At 42.1% G+C, this 19,179-nt stretch overlaps 1 protein-coding gene across 4 annotated transcripts in view; it reads left to right on the top strand.

Annotated features, from left to right (window-relative positions):
* Astn2 (astrotactin 2) overlaps nt 1-19,179 on the top strand; it is an 837,958-nt gene that overhangs the window by 388,041 nt on the left and 430,738 nt on the right. For 3 of the 4 annotated variants that reach the window (XM_078048074.1, XM_078048073.1, XM_078048076.1), the window contains 3 exons: nt 6,086-6,170; nt 6,925-6,999; nt 7,755-7,892. In XM_078048074.1, coding sequence (XP_077904200.1) covers nt 6,086-6,170; nt 6,925-6,999; nt 7,755-7,892 — 298 coding nt within the window. The remainder of the gene's footprint in view (nt 1-6,085; nt 6,171-6,924; nt 7,000-7,754; nt 7,893-19,179) is intronic. The other variant, XM_078048075.1, reaches the window with a different exon arrangement.

Here is a 19,179-nt window from a genome sequence, read left to right as displayed (position 1 = left end):
CTTGAACCTTCCAGCAATATCTGATGTCGTCCTTACTACAGATAAAGAAAGAGGCCCCGAGGAAAAGGAAGCAGCTTGATCAAGTTTGTACAGGCTCTGAGGGCAGATCCGGGATTTAAATCCAGGATAAAAGGATCCACTGTCTGAACCATTTTATCACATTGGCCTTAGATGGTGAGCAGGGAGGCACTGACCACTTGGAGGTGGCTTAGAAGAGCACCATGTAGGATGAGCCCAGCTTGTCCATTAGGAAGGGGTTCTGTTGCTGTTCTCCAAGAGTTTATAGAGTGACACTGCATGGAACATAAAACGAGAACTCAATAAATGGGACCTGGGAGGCAGAAAGAGTAAATATCTTAAAACCAAAGCAGTTCAGGTATAGCTGAAGATACAGAGTCTTAGTAACCAGCATGATAGAAATTCACTTAATTGAATTCCCTTATGGAAACTACTTTAATGAAGAGATTAAACTTTTTTAGGTCTGCATTATTAACCACATATAAATGTATGTTTTTAATGTGCTTAAGGATATTTTAAATTCATTTAACTTTTTTTATAGCACCTGCTTGGAAATGTAATATTCTCATTATAGAAAGATTAGAAATGTCATAGGAGCACAAAGAGCAAAATTTGCTAGAAAGGCTTCAAAGTACACTTCAAAGTACACCAATGCAACAGAAGGAATACTGGTTCTGGTGGCCAAAGGCCCTGGGTTCTAATCCTGACTGAGACAGAAGCCAGTCCAGTGATTTGGTCAAATCCCTTCGATCCCTTAACTCTAATATTCCCTTCTGAAAAGTAAAGCCAGAAAGATGAAAGATGAACTAGAGGACCTTGAAGGGCGTTTTCTGCTCTCATATGGAATAGAATTCTGTTGTAGACATTTTGTGAGCACTTATGTTTACAATCCACATTTTCCTAGCAAATACCTTTCATGGATGGAAGTTTCTTGGAGTCCTTAGCAACATCATCATTATTCTAAATGGACTCAGTCTGAGTTCATGACAAGTATAATGTATTTACATATTAACTAATTTGTCCATCCATCCATCCATTCATCAAATGAGTTGCCTACTCTTCATCAGGTACTATACTCTTCATTGAGATAAGGATGATTAAGAAAATGTTTCTGCAATCAAGAAGTTCTAGTCTAGTGAGGGAAAGGGCAAATAAAAATCATTTCCCTGGCATTAGGCATTACTATTGTAAAATATGTGCTCTCACTTATTTAGCTTTTGTTTACGGAATGCCTGCTGTGTACCAGGCATTGCAGCAGATGCTGGGATGAGATGGTGAACCAGGTGGGTGTAACACTTTCTGTAAAGGATCTTTCATTGTGGTGAAAGGGGTTCGCAGTCAGCATGCTGTCCCAGGAGAGCTGTTCCTCAACAGCCTGGCTGCCCTGGGGGTGCAGAGACAGAGCTAGAGAAAGGAGTCACCAAGAAAAGGGGTTAATAACCCTCAGCTCTGACTGTTAGAGCATCTTAGAGCAGGAAATGCTTGGTTGCAAATAGTGGAGAATTAGCTGAGTCATAAAAATAGGAAATGTGAGTCAATAAAGCCAATAGCCGTGGCATTGATGGAGATCTTGCCAGAGATACCCAGCCCACTGCTAAGAATGATCTCAGCTGTGGCTAAAACTGTGTCCAGAGAACATAAGTTAGGGATTCAGAAAGGTAATGCAAAAAACTGATTCTTGGTGTGCTCAGAAATGAAGGACATCTAATATAAACTTTTGGTGTGCAGCTGAGAAAAAACTGAGGCCCATAGAGAAGGAAATTACTTGTGTCCCTAGAGTTAATATGTGAACATACACCAAAACCCTGGGGCCATCTTGGAATTAAAGGTAAAGGGGTGGAAACTAATTTATTAACCATGAACTCATTGTCTACCGGAGCTGTGAGATATACTTTTCACTATTATAATTTCTTCTTCCATCAGTCCTGTGACAAAGAGACATTACTATCAATTCCATTCTAGATATGAGAAAACGGAGACCAAAGAGGTGAAGCAGCTTCCCCAAGGCCACACAACTTCCCAGAGAGAATGTGAAGACTGAACACCAGTCCATCACCTGTCCCCAGCACTTGAGGGCTTTCCCTTCTGCCTATTTCCTGTTCTCCAGGCAGCCTTATGGGGATTCCTGGGGTGGATACTTCTCATTTTTAAAAAAATACGTATTTGTTGAATAATGAATGACAGTAATTAATGATCCATTGCTAGCCAAGAAAAAGTGGTTTAGTGAGCACACCTAGGAAATGAGGAAAATAAAAATGTAGCAGGACCTTTTTCCAAACAGACTTTTTATTGTCGCCAATGTTCCCCAAAAGGAGCTGTGCCTTTACCTGCAGAGCCACTGATAGGGGAGAGATGAGCCTCGGCCCTGCCACCAGAGCCTGGCTTCCTGTTCTGTTGCCCACAGTAACCATTTTACCTCTCCCGTTATGAATCATGAGGTCTGCGGCTTTTGGCAGATCATAAATCAGTCCTGGGAGTCTCGAGGACAAATCCCAGGACTTTTAATCTTTAATATTAGACGTGTTTAAGGTGGTGAATATTTCATGAAGGGGCGGGTCGCATTTTAACACATCGTTAGTGACTCCCACCCCACCCTGCTTGGTAAATTACTCCCATCCAAATTCAAGGCCCTCATCTCTTTCCTTCCACTTCCCTTAGCTCAGGAGTGGTCTGTCCAGTGGGTTGCACCCACCTACAGCACTCCCACCTTTAGAAGACCTCAGGTTTGGGGGTGGAGGCAGGGTTATAGAGAGTATTCTAGCCTGGGGGCAGCCCCCTCACGGTTCACCAAGTACCCAGAGAAGAGGAACCATAGATTACTCCAGTCTGTCGCTCCTTCTGTCTTTCAACAATCTTGTCATGAATACTTCAATGATCCCCTTCTGACCCCTTCTTCACTCCATATTCTGTTCGACTGCCATTTCAGTTCAGCTACTATTTATGAACCAGGCTATTCGCCAAATACTTTCTAGGTGCTGAGGGTACAAAGATTAAACAGCACTGCAATACATAAACAAGCGAGTTTTTTTTTTTAATTTTATCACTAGAATGCCTTATATAAGATGCACTGCATTACATTTCTAGTTCATCAGTGAAAAAAAGGAAGGTTTTTTTTGATAAATACAACATTTTGAAATTAGATCTGATGTAGTTTTCCCATGTACATATATGAAAACGACATAATGAATCCCACCACCATGTATCTCCATAAGAATGGGACTGTAACCAGAATAAGATGTATTCCACGCTTGTGTGATTATATCAAAATGAATTCTGCTGTTATGTATAACTACAAAGAACCAACAAAAGGAACGAGGAGCTATTGGTAATAGTTGTAGAACCTGCATTACCTAGTATCTTGTTTGTTACTCGTTTCAGTTGTACAAGGTTGAGAGAATCCTGAAACACAAGCTGTGTCATTGCAAGTAACATGAGCTTGTTAGCACCTGATTCAGTCTCCACATCCTCTTCAATGAAACAAAGATGATGGGAGACTTTTTTTTTTTCCTGTGACCTGCATAAAATAAGTTTACCCGACCAGATGAATTAACATGATGATGCTTTCTATTGTCGTTAATTTTGGTATGCGACATCAGAGTGTAAATCTGTCTTTTTTTTTTTTTAAATTACAAAGAGAAAAAGAAACTCTAAGGAAAATGAAAACTCAAAAGTCCATAAATACCCCATATTGAACAGTATGTTTCCATGGACATAATTTGAAAACTCTTGGGTCGGGCCACTCAGAATCACTTTAGGATGGAAGGGTTGTGGGCATATGTGTGTACATGTATGTATTTGCCCATGTGTGAATTGTGTGTATGTGTGTATAATCATCAAAAGATAGGAAGTAAGGCAGTCTGGCAGCAATAGCTAGATATTTACGAGAGCCATGAAGTTAATTACTCATTCACCTTACATTGTGGAGTACTAACTCTGCTCTACACAGTAGGCTGAGCCAACCATAGCAGTTCCTACCAGCACTTCCCAGGATGAGTTCCACAGAATGTTGATCCTATGAGTTATTCCACCAGCAACCCTCTCAAAGTAAAAAGAGGTGGGGAAAACTGTATGCATCACCCTCATGGAGAATCATGTTTCACTGGCTCCAGGGAAGGGTATAATATTTGCCAAACTTATTTATATTTTTTTTACAGAATCCATTTTTGGCAAAGTATCTGTGAGCATTCCACAAATATATGTTGGGGTAGGGGGGACAGTAAGTAAATGTTTTAAAAAAAAAGATTTCCCTCACCCTGAGAAGTGCACAGTGGAGCAGAAATTATTAACAGAGGACAGGACAGAGAGCTTCCGAAAACTCTTTTAGGATTCCAAACTGTAAAAATATACTAGGAAATGGGATATGCACTAGCCAACTGAAATGAACTTGGCTAACAGGAGAATATGTTTCAGTGTGGAATGCCAGCAAGCATTCATGCCACCAGATACAGACATGATCTGGGTCGGGGAGTGTGAATGGGTAGATGAATGTAAGGAAAAAAAAAGAGATTGAATGAGAGGAGAAAGGAGGAAAGAGGACAAGAGAGGAGGTGGGAGGGGAGGCTAGGAGTAGAGAGGAAAATTGTTTGACTCAGCTTTTTTCACTGTGACAAAATACCTGAGGAAAACCATTTAAAGAAATTAAAATATATTTTGGCTCCTGGTTTCAAATGTTTCAGTTAATGGTCAGCTGGCTCCATTTTGTTCTGGACCTGTTATGAGGGAGTATATGGTAGAAAGCCATGGTGGAGTAAGCTTCTCACTTCTTGTGGCAGGGAAGAAGGAGAAAGGGAAATGGGCCAAGGACAAGATAACTCCCAAGGGCATGCCTCAAAGGACCCACTCCATTCAACTAGTCCCCAAGTTGCCACAGTCTGGCTGGGCACAATTCAGGAGCCACTTGTCAAAAGAAACTAACTTTATTTTTAGAACTACAAACACCAAACAAAACAGCTCCTCAGGGAAAAAACCCTCAGAGCCCAATTGCCACCACGGGCTTCCACAAGCCTCTTACCCACACCAACCTCACCACCTCCCACAATCCTCCTGCTCTTGAGGCTGATTGGCTGGATGGCATGGGCAGAGCCAAAGAAGTCCCCCAATGAGCAGTTCCATAGTCTGAAGGGCAGGGAAACAGCCCAATGAACATCACCGCAGAGGAGCCAATCAGCTAGATGTTGCTGGGGCCACTGTGAGCCAATCATCAGCCGGCAGCTGGAAGTTTGCTGGCAGCTGGAAGTTTGCTGGGGCCCCTTTGGCTGTGGCTCTCAACACCAAGTCCTCCAATTTGCACCACCACTCCATAGTTCAATAAAATTATGGATCTGTCAATAGTTTGATCCAATGATGCTGGATCATTTATGAACTCTGAAGACTCTACCTCTGAAACACTGTTGCAATGAGGGACAAGCCTTCAACATTTGAGCCTCTAGGGGACATTTTCAGATCCAAATGATACAGAAACAAGCTAAAATTTTTAAAATAAAACACCAAGACAAAATATATAAGACCAGGAGACCACAGGCAAAAAAAAAATTAATTTTTTTCCTAAATAGGAAGTTGACAGTTTCTTGGAGGAGGTGGTGTTTGACTCAGGGCTTATGGATGATCAAGTCTTGCTCATTCAGGTGGAGAGAATTCAATTTTTGTTTACATACTTAAATAAATATATATTTTAAATAAATATATATTATCATAATTTAATCATTTGGAAGCTGACCCTTCCATTTGTAGAGCCTGGTCACTGGTCACTTCCTGTTTCCCTCATCAAGTTGGGAGGGCCTTCAGCTACCAGATTGCACCTTTGATCCCTGTGTCTCTAATGCTAAGCTGAGAACTTGGCAGCATGGGTGATAGTCTTATTGAAAGGATAAATGAGTGAGTGAACAAATGAATGCACAAGTGGATACATTTTTCATGAACCATGGTAGTCCATGATCCAAAACACCCTTTTTTAATGGGCTTTTTCTGAAACTATGAGTTCACTTTATTTTCCAGGAAAGCAAGGAACCAGGGTAAAGACTATTTCAAGAGGCAGCATTTCTCACAGTTCTTTTCTGTTTGCTTCCAGGAGAGTGCAGCTGTCATGAAGGCTATGCCCCGGACCCTGTTCACAGACACCTCTGTGTGCGCAGTGACTGGGGACAGAGTGAAGGGTGAGTGGCACGGGACATTGGGAATAGGGCAGTGGTAGACCTGTCCCTACCTCCTCTGTTGTGTTACTGGGTTCCCAAAACCTCCCTAAGGGAGAATACTTTCTCTATTAGAGATGTCCTCCTGAAAACCCCAGTGGGAAGCAAATCCTACTTTCCCACTGAATCACATTTTAGAATTAAAGGTACATGATTGATGAATCTTCTAGAGCACAAAGGCTGACATTTAAATAACCCCTCTAAACAAGAAGTGATCAATGAGGGCTGGGGATGTGGCTCAAGCTTGCCTGGCATGTGTGCGGCCCAGGTTCGATCCTCAGCACCACATACAAACAAAGATGTTGTGTCCGCCGAAAACTAAAAAAAAAATAAATATTAAAATTCTTAAAAAAAAAGTGATCAACGAAAGCTTTCTTACATGGACTGAAGAGGAATTGGGTTTCCTCACATGCACTCAAATATGGGCAAGTGAGAGCTGGGGATATAGCTCAGTTGGTAGAGTGCTTGCCTTGGATACACAAGGCTCTGGGTTCGATCCCCAGCACAACACACTTACAAAAAAAAAATCAAATATGGGCAAATGAATTTTTACATAAGTGCCGAGTCCTGCAGTAAAATGGAGACACTCCTTAGTAACGTGTAGAGGCTTTGTCCAATAATTACCTCTGTGGAATTTGAACAGTTGTCCAGATATGAATTCTGCTTGCTACTGACTAATGTTATCCCCACTGTTTTTTCTTTCCCCTGGCTTCCACAGACCTTGGCCTTATACGACACTTGAGAGGGGCTATGATCTGGTGACAGGGGAGCAAGCCCCTGAAAAGATTCTCAGGTGAGTTGACAGTCTTAATTTGGGGTATTATAATGGTGGGGAAGACAGAAATGTCTCTTAAGAAGTATAGTCATGTATCCTTGGACTGTCGATCCTGGGCACCTCTGAGATGCCCTGAGTAAGGCAGAACTCTTGCTAACACTAATGTACCTTCATAGCCCAGGTCGCTATGGGAACCTAATTCCCATTTGTCTGGTATCTAGATTTATAGATTTCAGGTGCCTGAACTGGAGGAGATATTTCTGATTATCTATTCTAGTGTTTTAAAAAAATGTTCTATTAGCCATAGAGCCTCATTTGAAACAAAAATCTCATATAAAACTTTAATATTTAAGCAGATAAAGACATAGGGAAAATTAAGTGCAAGGACTGGGAATCACACATTGGTTTGAAATGAATCTGAATCCATGCTCTTGGCCTGTAGGCCAATCTGCTCCTGATGACTTGGCAGTCGTTTGTGAAACTCCTACTGGGTGTAGAGACTGTGGGGGATACCAGAGCCGAAACAGTCTCTGTCTTCAGAGTTGACTGTTTACCCAGGGAAAGAAAACTAGACATTCAAAACAATGCATGAGCGAACTGATACACTGAGTTAAGACATGACCATTCAAGTTTGTGCCTTCGGGAATATAAGGGTCCAAGTTGGGTGGAGGAAGGAGAAAATGCCCTAGAAGGGATATAGGAAGAGGGGGCCCCTGTTTTCTTTTTGCTCTCTGCTTCCCGGGGAGTTCCCAATGGAAACTCTTACATTACAGGTCTACTTTCAGCTTGGGCCAAGGCCTCTGGCTTCCTGTGAGCAAAAGCTTTGTGGTTCCACCCGTGGAGCTGTCCATCAATCCCCTGGCCAGTTGCAAGACAGATGTGCTCGTCACTGAAGACCCTGCAGATGTCAGGTAGGGAAGTCATCTCCAGGACTCTGTACCCAGGACTTCTTGGAGCCCTGGACGTTCCTCAGTTTCAGGATCACAGGGCCTCCTGTGTAGGAGTGACCTGTGACTGTGATGGAGTCAGCTGATGGTGGATGTGAAGAACAGTGTCAACTACACCATGCTCCTAAACTCCTAAAAGCACCCTCCGCTGCTGGGCCTCAGTGCCACATATTGTAACATTATGGCTCTCATTTTGGGATTTTATAAAATAGAAGCAAGGCTCACATATTATCTCCCTCTCTTTGGGATTTTTAATGAGCTTATCATGTAAAAAGTTATTGCTTGCCAGTATATTGGAGAGTCATGAAGGCATCCGTTTGGAGAATGGGATGCTTTCTACTGTGATTCTGGTACTGAGGATGGACTTTGGGCTAATCTAAGTGTCCAGATGTCAGATCTCTTTGTTCTTACGAGAGGATGGTGGTTACATCCCTCCTTATATGTCTTGTACCTTGTAGAAAACTTCATTATAGACTTACTCTACTGTATTCTAATTACTTGTTTGCACATCATTCTGTCCCATTATGTGATGCACTTCTCAAGGTTAAAGAAAATAACTTATTTAGCTTTTTAATCTCTGGTTCCTGGTACAAATTGGACAACTACTAAATGCTTATTGATTTAATTAACTCAATGGTCTTAGGACTGATCCTACCACAATTCTGGAGCTCTCTATTAGAGATTTTTTTTCTTCTTCCAATGTGGTTAAAGGAAACCTTCCAGAAATCTTGATGTTACAAAAAATGGATTCTAGTTTTTCTTCTACATCTGCCTTTCACACAGATTATTGGCTTGTAAAAGTCAACATGATCCCCTGGAGTACCACCACTCCATGCTGTCTCTGGGCCATTCTGAATCAAGACACAATCAGTATGCCCATGGCATCCTGATAGAAAGCTCCTAGGACCCAGCTCTCCTACTTTGCCATATATTTATTGTCACCTATCACCTTTCACGAGGTCACCTTTTTCAATCTCTTAATATTTCCCAAAAGTGGTTGTTTGGAAAATAATAGATTAACCAAGGGGATAGCATTTAGAAGATAAAGCAGTAGCTACTATAACTAAGGAACTATGGTGGTTTTACACAAGTATACCAGCACACACAAATTGATTCATGGAAGATTATTATTATTTCCATTTTTTATCTAATTGAAGTTGACAAAACTTGAGGAAATCCTATGCTAAAGTCTCTCTGTATCACATATCACATATTGGAACAAGGAGCTTCTATCTGGTTGAAAGACCATTCTCAAAGAGACTTAATGAGCTTGCCTGAAATCAGCTGAAAGAAGGTCTCTGCTAGCTGTTCACTGAGTTCCATGCTGTTGACATTGCCTTCAATGTTTCAGGGAAGATGGAGGACAGATGTCAGACTGTATATTGGTCACTCACTCTGGTGATGCAAATGGCTGGGTGAGAATGCTACCTCTCCTGTGTGTGAGAAACGTGATCTCAGCCAGGTTCAAGTCCCTAAGCTTCCTTTCCTTTCTAGGATAAGGATGATAACAGTACCTTGTTTCATCCACCCAAGATATCCTATATGCCAAATAAGTTACAAACACTGTCTTATCCGATGCTTACATCAGCTACATGGGTTGAGGCTATTATTTTCATTTTGAAAATTGAAAATAAATAAATGAATAAATCAGAGGCACACGTGATGCTTTCTCTAGTAGGTGACAAAGCCAGGCTTAGACCTCTGCTCTGCAAGGGTGGATAAAACATTGCATGCATCACCATTTGAAAGGAGCTCTGCTAAATTGAGTTTTGCAAGCTGCACTAATAAACCTTGTTTGACATGACATTGCCCAGGCGAGCATATTATGGGTGTTCAAGGAATTAATAAGTTCCAGTCAGGAGATATGTTATAAATTAATAAATAATAGATCATAATTATAGATACCCAATAATGCTGCCATGGAATTGCAACAGAGAGATTAGGGGAAAGACTGTGGGAAAGCACAGGCCAGGGGAGACAGGTGAGTGTTCCAGTAGGGTTGCAGAGGAAAAATCAAAGACAATATTTTTATTTTACATCTCTTACAAAGTCTTGAGAAAGCTGGAGACCTCACTCTGCCAGAGGCAGGGCTGTCAACTATATAGACTGTGACCCTCCACAGTGGCTAAATGGAACACAACTGTTAATCACAAATGTTGGTGTGCATTTGAAGCAACTGGAACTTTCACATCCTTACCCTAGAAATAGAAATTAGTATGATCACCATGAAAAACCTGTTGAGCAGTATGCATTGCCGTATCTAATGTAAAGTCTACACATACCCTATCACCCCCTGGTTCCACCCTTAAGAATATGCCTAGCAGAAATGTGTATGTATGTGCCTCAAATAATACTAAAAAGAACACTAACAGTAGGCACTCATTGTATTGCCAAGGAACTAGAAAAAAAAAAACACAAATATCCATCAACAAAAAAATAGATAAATAAATTAGGAGATAATCCTATGATGGAATATCATTAATGAGGAAAATGAGGAAACACAGCTACCATGCAGTACACCATAGATAAATCTCACAATATAATACTGAATTATGGAATCTAGTCACAAAAGAATGTGTGTATACATATATATATAAAATTTCTTTTTTACATATATAATATATATTATATATGTATATATTTTTAAACAAATCTTAATAATTAGTAAAAACTGATGTTTGGGAAGAAAGAAAGGATGGGAATACCTTTGGGAGCTGGGGACTTTGGGGACGCTGATGACAATTGACCTCTAGATCTCAGTGGTTGCATGAACATGTTTATTAACGCTTCATCAAGTTGCACATTTTTTCCTCTATGTTGTACTTTTATTAAACATAAAGCTCATTGCTCAAAGTCATAAGATAGGGAACCCAGTTGAATCTCCTGGGTTCAAATCCTCACTCTACCACTCAATACAATGCATGAACTTTTCTATGCCTGTGTTTCCCCTGGAGGTTTGTGGAGATAAAAGATTATTTAAATCCTACAAGAGAGAGGTGAAGGTCAAATGACATGATACAGGTAAAGTCCTGAATCTGGAACATACCCAACTCAAGAGACATTAGTTATTGTGCTTGTCAAGGTGTGTATGGTATCTAGCAGCATAGTGAATGTTTTATTCTCTTTTTCTTTTTCATTTTTTTTCTCTTCCCTTTGATGAAAGGCTGCACTCAGTCAATGATGCATTTTCAAATCAACAGTATCTTGGTGTTGAGGGCTTGCACTAATCCCTGTGCACACCCACACATATACACACATACATAGTATGCCAGGTCTGTGGCTTTAAGTGTATTGAATATGTTTACGGAATGAATGAAGAGACACATAGAGGGCAGACATAGAGTTCTTTGAGAGGTTGGAAAAGTTTCTGGGCAAAGGAATTAGGTGATGATTCTCAGGAGAGAGAACATTGGAAATGAATCATGAATTGCACCTGCGATCTGACTGTGTAGAGTCCAAGGTGGGAGAGGAAGGGCCAAAGAAGAGAACTCTTCTCTGATGGCTCCTCTTCTCCAGCCTTCAGCAGGAAGCTGCTGGGAATGAGGATTTTTTTGCGTTGGAGACACTAATGATGCCAGCTATAGCCTCGGAGGAGCAAACCCTAGCTAAATTTCATACAGATTCCTTTCAATTCTGAAAAACTCATTCTGAGCCCCTCCTGTGTGCCAGGCACTGAGCCAGGACCATAGGAGTACAGAGATGAATAAGGCCCTCCCCTGCCTTCAGGAGTCTCGAGGCTTAGCAAGGAGCATGGAACAAGAGACTGACTTGAGAGATGAGATAATAGTCACTCATGGAGAGAGCAGCACAGCAAAGAACACTTACGGCTCCACGCCATGCCTTCTTCACAATTTCACCTGAAGCTGGTTCTTGTAAGAGAAATGTGAGAATAGCTATTATAGTTAGAATAATAACCATCCACAAAGCCCAGCTTTTGGAGCTTCTCAATGATTTTTCTATGATCTCAAATCAATGAAAATGAAATGGTAAAATGCTGTTAATTCCGGAAATGTTAAAAGAATATTGGAATATCAGATGCAAGCCAGCATTGCTCAGTTGGCGATAGTTTGCACATTGAATTAGTTCTAAATAGAATTAAGAATGTCTCCTTATTCTTTTGGCCTTTCCAGTCTAAGCATTGAGAATTTATTGAACACCTATTATATGGCAGACTAAGTACTGGAGATCTAGAAGAAAAACAAGACAAGGATCTTATTTTTATTAAATGAAACAAAATCACAAATAAGAAGATGTATCTTGTGACAGTTGAAGAGAATGGAGGGAGATTTCAAGGCAGAGGGAAGACACAAAGGTACAGGTGATCAGACTCACTTGGAGAAGGAAGTACTCACAGAGAAGAGAATACTTGGGTGAAATTTTCAAAGCCTACAGGAAGTTAGGAGGTTATTGCTTCTCAAAGTGTGATCCCAGGACCAGCAGCATCAGCATGATATAGAAACATGTTAGAAATGCAAATTGACAGACTCCATCTATGGTACATGGATAAGGACCCCCCAAAGGTATTAGATTATAAACCCTAGAACTTGTAAATGTCACAATATTAGGGGAAAAAAAAGAACTCTTTGCAGATCTTATTACTAAGATTCTTAGTAATAAGAATCTTAAAATAGGTTGATTATCCTGAATTATCTGGATGGGCCCAAAATACCATATCATAGCAAGTGCCCTATTAATAGAGCACACAGAGAAGTCAAGATGGAGTGAGAGCTTGGAGCCACACAACCACAACCAAAGAAGGGTAGCCACCATGGGAAGCTGGCAGAGGAAAATTCAGAGACTCCCCAGGGCTGCTAGAGAGAGTATGGTCTTCATTTTGCCCAGTAATACTGATTGGGGACTTACTGTTGTTTTTAGGGTCACTTCCATTTGTGGTGATTTGTTACAGCAACCACATGAGACTAATACACCCACTGAATCGGGTATTTCAGAGTTTAGCCCAACAAACTGATTTAACAAGGTGCTTAGATGATTCTAATGTCCACTAAAGTCTGACTACAAATAACAAGTTAACACGACAAGAAATGCATCTCGTGACTTGAACAGAAAACAAATGACATAAAGGTTTCACAACTCCAGGGTGGCAATAGCTTTAGACATAGCGGAATGTATATGCTCCCAGATGTTGCTTGGACTCAAAATTTCTGTCTCTTTTCAGGAATTTTGTTTTTCTCTGGATTGATTAACTTTCCAGGAACACTTTCACCTTCTATCCTAGGCTTGCAACCTGAGTTTAGCACCACCAGGGTAAGAGATGACTTCTTGCCCAGTGGATTAAGCAAAAGTCCTGGCACTGTGCAGTCACAATAATAGTTCATCCTTCTGTGACACTGTTCCAGATGAGGAACCCAATTTTAGCTCTGTTGAATATGTGAGGCCCAGAGTGGTCATGAAACTTGTTCAAGGTCACATGGCCAGTAAGTGGCAGCACCAGGATTTGAATTCTGAAAAGCCTGAGGCTCGAGTCCACATTCCTCATCTCCAGGGTATGATGCTTCCCTTTGGTCTATTTTAGGATATTGGCCAATATCCCAAACCAATGCCTAAAGGGACTAAGTGCTTTAGTTAGCCAGACCTGGGTTATTAACCCATCCTTGAAACCAGCAAGCTGAGGGAGCCCTTGACTATGTGGATTGAGGTGACAGATAGGATAGTCCCCTAGGGAAAAATCAGAAAAGGTAACAAATGAGTGTTGATAAGAAAAACACTCACAGATGTCCTCTCCAGGGGCAAAGTACAGGTCCTTGAAGGGTCATGCCCAGGGAGGGAGCTTCCAGTCTAATCTGGCTGCAGAACAGCAGTGTGGGATACATGGCGGAGGATGAAAGCAAAGAAGGACAGGAGATACAACATGCCTGGTGCTTTTTCCCCTTATGTGAGGACACTTTGTTCAGGGCTAAGGTTCCCCTGAGATGTTCCTGGGTGAGGACTCCAGATACTGAAATACGCCTTGGGCCCAGACAGAACCCCTATCAGAAACAATGTGTTCCAGAAACACAGACCATGCATCTTAAGGTGAAATTCCCAACAGATGCATGCCAGGTATTTACTTGCCTGTGGAATAGACGTTGTACCAGGCCCTAGAAATATTAAGACCAGAAAGGGGAAGGAGAAATGGGAAAGATACGGGCTTTGGAGTCATTCAGACCACAGGTGAATCCTGGCTCCACAATCGGTGAGCAACATGAGCCACCTGGGCCAAATCAGTTCAATTCTCTGGGCTTCCAAGTGAGAACCTGGAAGGTGGAGGTGCTTCTTGGGATCACACAACATAGATAGAGTGACTGGCACAGCGACTTTCAGGTAACTGGTGTTAAAAAAAAAATGGTGGGAAGTTTGAGTAGTAGTAGGAATTGCAATTCAAATTAGGAAATAACCATATCACACAGTGTGACCAGTCAATAAAAAGATACAGTTCATGGTATAGAAGCAGTACAGACACAAGACGTCTGCTTTCTTTTTCTGGATCACATTAGATATCAATAGGAGAATTAAGGAAGAGGTAGGAAACAGGACTTTTGAGTTCGGTGGGAATGGATGTCAGACAGTTGATGAATTACATGGGGACAGATGGCTTTGGCTGGACTGACCAAGGCAGGAGAGTGAGGGAAAGCCCTTGGTATGGCTTTTATATTGTGTGATACTCATGATACCTCCCTCCTATTAGAGATGAATAAAATGCGACATCTGGTCTTTGCATTTCCTATAATCTCTGCAGGTTTGTTAATGCTGTGTGTGATGGTGCACACATGTGCTTGTACATAGTAGGCAACCTAGGACACTTCCCTTTCCACTGAGGATGCTGATTCAGGGTGGGTTTCTTCAGCCCTGGCTAGGTAGAATCTCAAGCCATTAAGCTTCTCCTTCAATTTCCCCATTCCTCATCATTTAATCACACAAACATTCTTTTCCCAAAAGCACAAGAGAATTGCACTTACTTGCTTAACACACAGGAGATTCAACTGTTCCTTGGGCAAAGAATAGAGAAGGCTCTGGTGTCAAACTGCCTGAGTTCAAATCCCAGCTCCTCCACTTGCTATTGGACCTTGAACAAGATACTTAGACTTTCTGACTCTCAGTCTCTTCCTTGTAAATGGCAGTGGTAATTACAGCTGTATTTTTTGAGTGTCTTTGAGAACCGGATAACTTATTTAAACACTTAGTTCCATATTCATAAGTAATAATGACTAGCACTGGTTAAGTGCTTAATATGTGTCTGACCCTGTCTACGGATTTACAAGTATGAATTCTGACTCCTCACAAACACTCAATGATGTAGTTACTGTTATTTCCAAATGAGGAAAAGAGGCACCAAAATTTAAGGTATTTGCACAAACAGAACACAGTAAGTGGCAAGATTAGAATTTGAACCCAGGCTGTTGGCTGAGTGCTCAGTACATACTGACTACTAGGGTGGCAGGTAGGGTTTTGGGCTTTGTATCCCAGTCTCTGTTGACCATTTTTTCCATGGAGTGGGGGTATTCTTTATGCAAGTGAAATATGAAATATCAATGGGGGATGAGGGAGACCGTGTAAAGGGGAAGTCACCCTTGCACCCACAGCTGGATTTGGGCATGTGCCTGGCACTACCATAAACCTCCCTTATTTTAGGAGAATAAGACCCTTCTAATAAGCATTACTAAAGAGGCCACCACATTCCCTACTGCTTGGATCGCCCTCTTAGATTCTGGCTGCCTGTCATTCAGCCCGTGAGCCTGGAGACATATATATTTTCCCCATTTTAGTTTAGCGATCATAATAAAAGTGAAGTCTATTAGGATGAGTTTCTGCCCAGGCTCAGTAAATCTCTTCAAACACTGTTCAGCACCAGATTTCTGTTAGTCTTTGCCACTGGGGAGGCTGTGCCACGCACCAACTGTCAGCTCGGGTGGAGGGCTCAAGCCACAGCCTCTGCTAAATGAAACTCAAATGGAGACTTTGGAATATAAATATTGAAGTGACCCAGGTTGGATAAAGGGGAACCAGTTAGCTAAGCTTCTATCTTACATGCAAGAGATGCTAAATTATTAAAACTTTAATAAATGTAATAATAAATATTTGATGTTGAATTATAGAAGGCTTTGCAGATACAGTGAAACTGAGAAACGACTTGTTATATCTGCATTAGTAGTTAAACACTTTTCAAATGATACTTCTGATGCTGAGGCGGATCTGCAGATCTTTTGATTAAAAAGAGGGAGAGAGATGAAAGTATGAGTCTTGGCAAGTATGCTGGGCTGGGCATCAGAGTACCAGGGTTTGAGGCCTGAAGACAGAGATGCGTGGCCCTTGGGCAGAGACCTTCCACTCTCAGATTCACATAATTGGCCCATCTTCTAATGCCGAGGCAGTTTTAACCTCCCTTCCGTCCCCCTCTGGCCTGCCAGGGTAGTGGTTATAATAATCTTGAGTCTCCACATATAGCATGCCACTTATCACCAAGGATGAGTCCTCTTCTTCTTTGAATTGCAATGCAAAAATCCTCAAGAAGGACAATTATTGCCCGGGCATGTTTTAGGAGCGCATGCCTGGCTTAGTCATCTGTGATTAGGGGACAGCATCATAAAGTACAGATATAGCCAAGGGAAGAATTGAAGAAACATCCACTCCAAGCCAGGCCTTCAAAATCTCCCCTGAGTTCCTGTTTGTTTATCTGTCTTACAGGTTGGATTAAATTAGAGGTGGCAGATGTCAGGCATCTCATATGCCGACTGAGATAAATAGATACAGACTGTTGCAAATATTATGTTGGGAAGATTTCTGAGGCTTTAGATGATTCAAACGGGTAAACTGCCATGGTCCACTCATGATGCCTACCTTCAGTATTCGATGAGGGTTGTGAAGGCTCAGGTATCTGCCACCTCTGAAATGGGTGGTATTTAGGGGTTCTCCCAATTTCTTATCCCATGACTTGATGATTATATTCCCTTATCAAATGAAGAGAGATTTTTGGCTGTTAAAAGAAAAGATGGTCATACTGATAGAGATGTTGGGGATGCATTAGAAATGGAACCGTCCTATCCACAAGTCTCATCCATCGACGTTATCTCAGGGGGCATATTTGAAAGATCTCATCTTAGTACCAACATATTTCCTGAAATCAGTTTCTGGCATGTAGCAGCGTTGAGGCCTCCTGTGAAACTGCTCCCTCGGTACTGTCTGGCACCAGCCTGTCATTTGTATCGAAAACCAAACACTCTCATTTAAGCTTTAAACAAACTACCCACATTCCAGGGACCTTGACCTGCATTTTTCCTTTGAGGTATGTTTGAGCAATTATAAGCTCACAGACTGGGTGGGGCCTCCTCAGGCATTTTTTCACCCCCTGTCACCACATAGATGGTCCTAAGATGATAGAATCCCCTTCTGCTTGCAGATATCCCCTGCTCTGTTGCCTGCTGTGGTCTCACACTGTTTCCTAGAAACCCCTCTTTTGATGACACCTCAACAGGCTCTGCTTTCAGTTATGTGAACAGCAACTGAGGGGCAGTGTCCACCAAGATAAGCTAAGAAAAGTCATCATTTTGTGATGTTAGACCTGTTCACTGGGGCTACGTAGGTCCATTCACATATTTCCTTTAGTGCATCTTACTCTGCCGGATAAAGACCAAACCCCATCTAGAACACACGTCAGGGTGCAGTCTGGGCAGAGTGATGATCTGGCTATTTCAATGGTCAATTGGATGATCCTGTGTAGCGGAGTGTGACTCTTTTTCTGATCACCCCAAAAGGAAAATTGCTTTCAAAGAGGATCCCAGCTGCAAACAGGTGACATGTGGAATCGGGGAGAGTTTACAAAGGGAGCTATTCACAGAGTTTGGAGAAAGTGCTAGAAAAGCAGCATGGGATATGCAGGATCCTGTGGCATGTGTCACGGGATCAAGGAGAGGGTGAAATTGCCAGAACATGGAGAGAGAATCCCATGGTGCTGTGGCATTTAGTTAAGGGACACAGGCAGCTCGTGGTGACCCTGCAGGCAGCTCGTGGTGACCCTGCAGGTAGGGCACCAGGGAAATAAATTGTTCCAATTTCACTCAATGGGAGAAATGAACCCAGTGGAAGCCAGGTCCAGAGTTTGCTGAGGTCACCTCCTGAGGCAGGGGTAGGACAAACTGAGGGTGTCCCTGAAGGAGCACATGGACGCCATCAGCACAGGCCACACGTTCTTTCTTCCGCCCTTCCTTCAAATTATCCTCAAAAGTCCCTGCCTCTCCATGTTCACTGACACTCCCTTCCCGAGACCTTCTTAAGTAGCCTCACTGCTCCCTGCCCTCACCTCACCCCACCAACATGCCTACGCCAACCTCTACACAAAGTCTTTGCTCCCTGCTTGAGATCATTGAGAGCCTCCCCACCCCCAAGTGCTCAGAATGGGGGTCGGACTATGTCAGCTGGCACACATCAGCACTCCACCGTCTGGCCACCATCCCCCGTGTCATTTCATCTCCCAACGCATTCCCATTTGTTCTTTGCTCAAAACGCCACACAGTCTTCTTATCTCCTTGCCTTCCCTGGTGCTGTCCCTGAGCCTGAAATGACTCATGCATGGCCTCACAGTCCCATAGGTACCTGGGGGTGCTGCTCATCCTCCGTCACAGCCTTGCAGAAGCATTGCTTCCTCTGAGCAGCCCTTTGTGAATGTGCCCTTCCTTCCCTCCCATCCGCCAGCCACTGTTGCTTTGTTTGTATTGCTGGAATGTTCCTTCAAAAATTAGAGACAAAGCATCACATTGCAGTTCATTGTAGATGAGTATTCCAGCCCCCACCACATTCTTCTCACCTGGTCATCTGTGTGTTCCTGGAGGCCACAGATTGAAACTAAATGGTCATTGTAATTCCCAGTCCTAAGCATGGTAAGGGACTCAGGGAAAGGATGGAGAACATTTTGATGATACTGATTTCACATTGTTTTTTTGGTACGATCATGAGGATATTTTTATATTACCCACAAATATTGTCCACAAGTACTTCTGGGCTATCTCCAAGTATCACCTGATCCCTTTATGCATAAATATCGCTACCATCAAAATTTCCTGTCTTACAGTGTTTATTGTATTATTTGGTAGCAGATTATATTATCTCAAAGTGATTCCAAATAACACCAGTGCTTTTGGACAAGTAAATGGAATAAAGTTTTTAAAAGATAGGTTCCTGAAGTTTAAAATTTTGAGAATTCCTATTGTAAGAGAAGTGACCATATTGATTTCCTTGGTGACAGCTTTTCTAGGGCTGC

The sequence above is a fragment of the Ictidomys tridecemlineatus genome, chromosome 4 (assembly GCF_052094955.1).
Source record: "Ictidomys tridecemlineatus isolate mIctTri1 chromosome 4, mIctTri1.hap1, whole genome shotgun sequence".
Classification (NCBI taxonomy): Eukaryota; Metazoa; Chordata; class Mammalia; order Rodentia; family Sciuridae; genus Ictidomys; species Ictidomys tridecemlineatus.
This window is presented reverse-complemented; position numbering and strand designations above follow the sequence as displayed.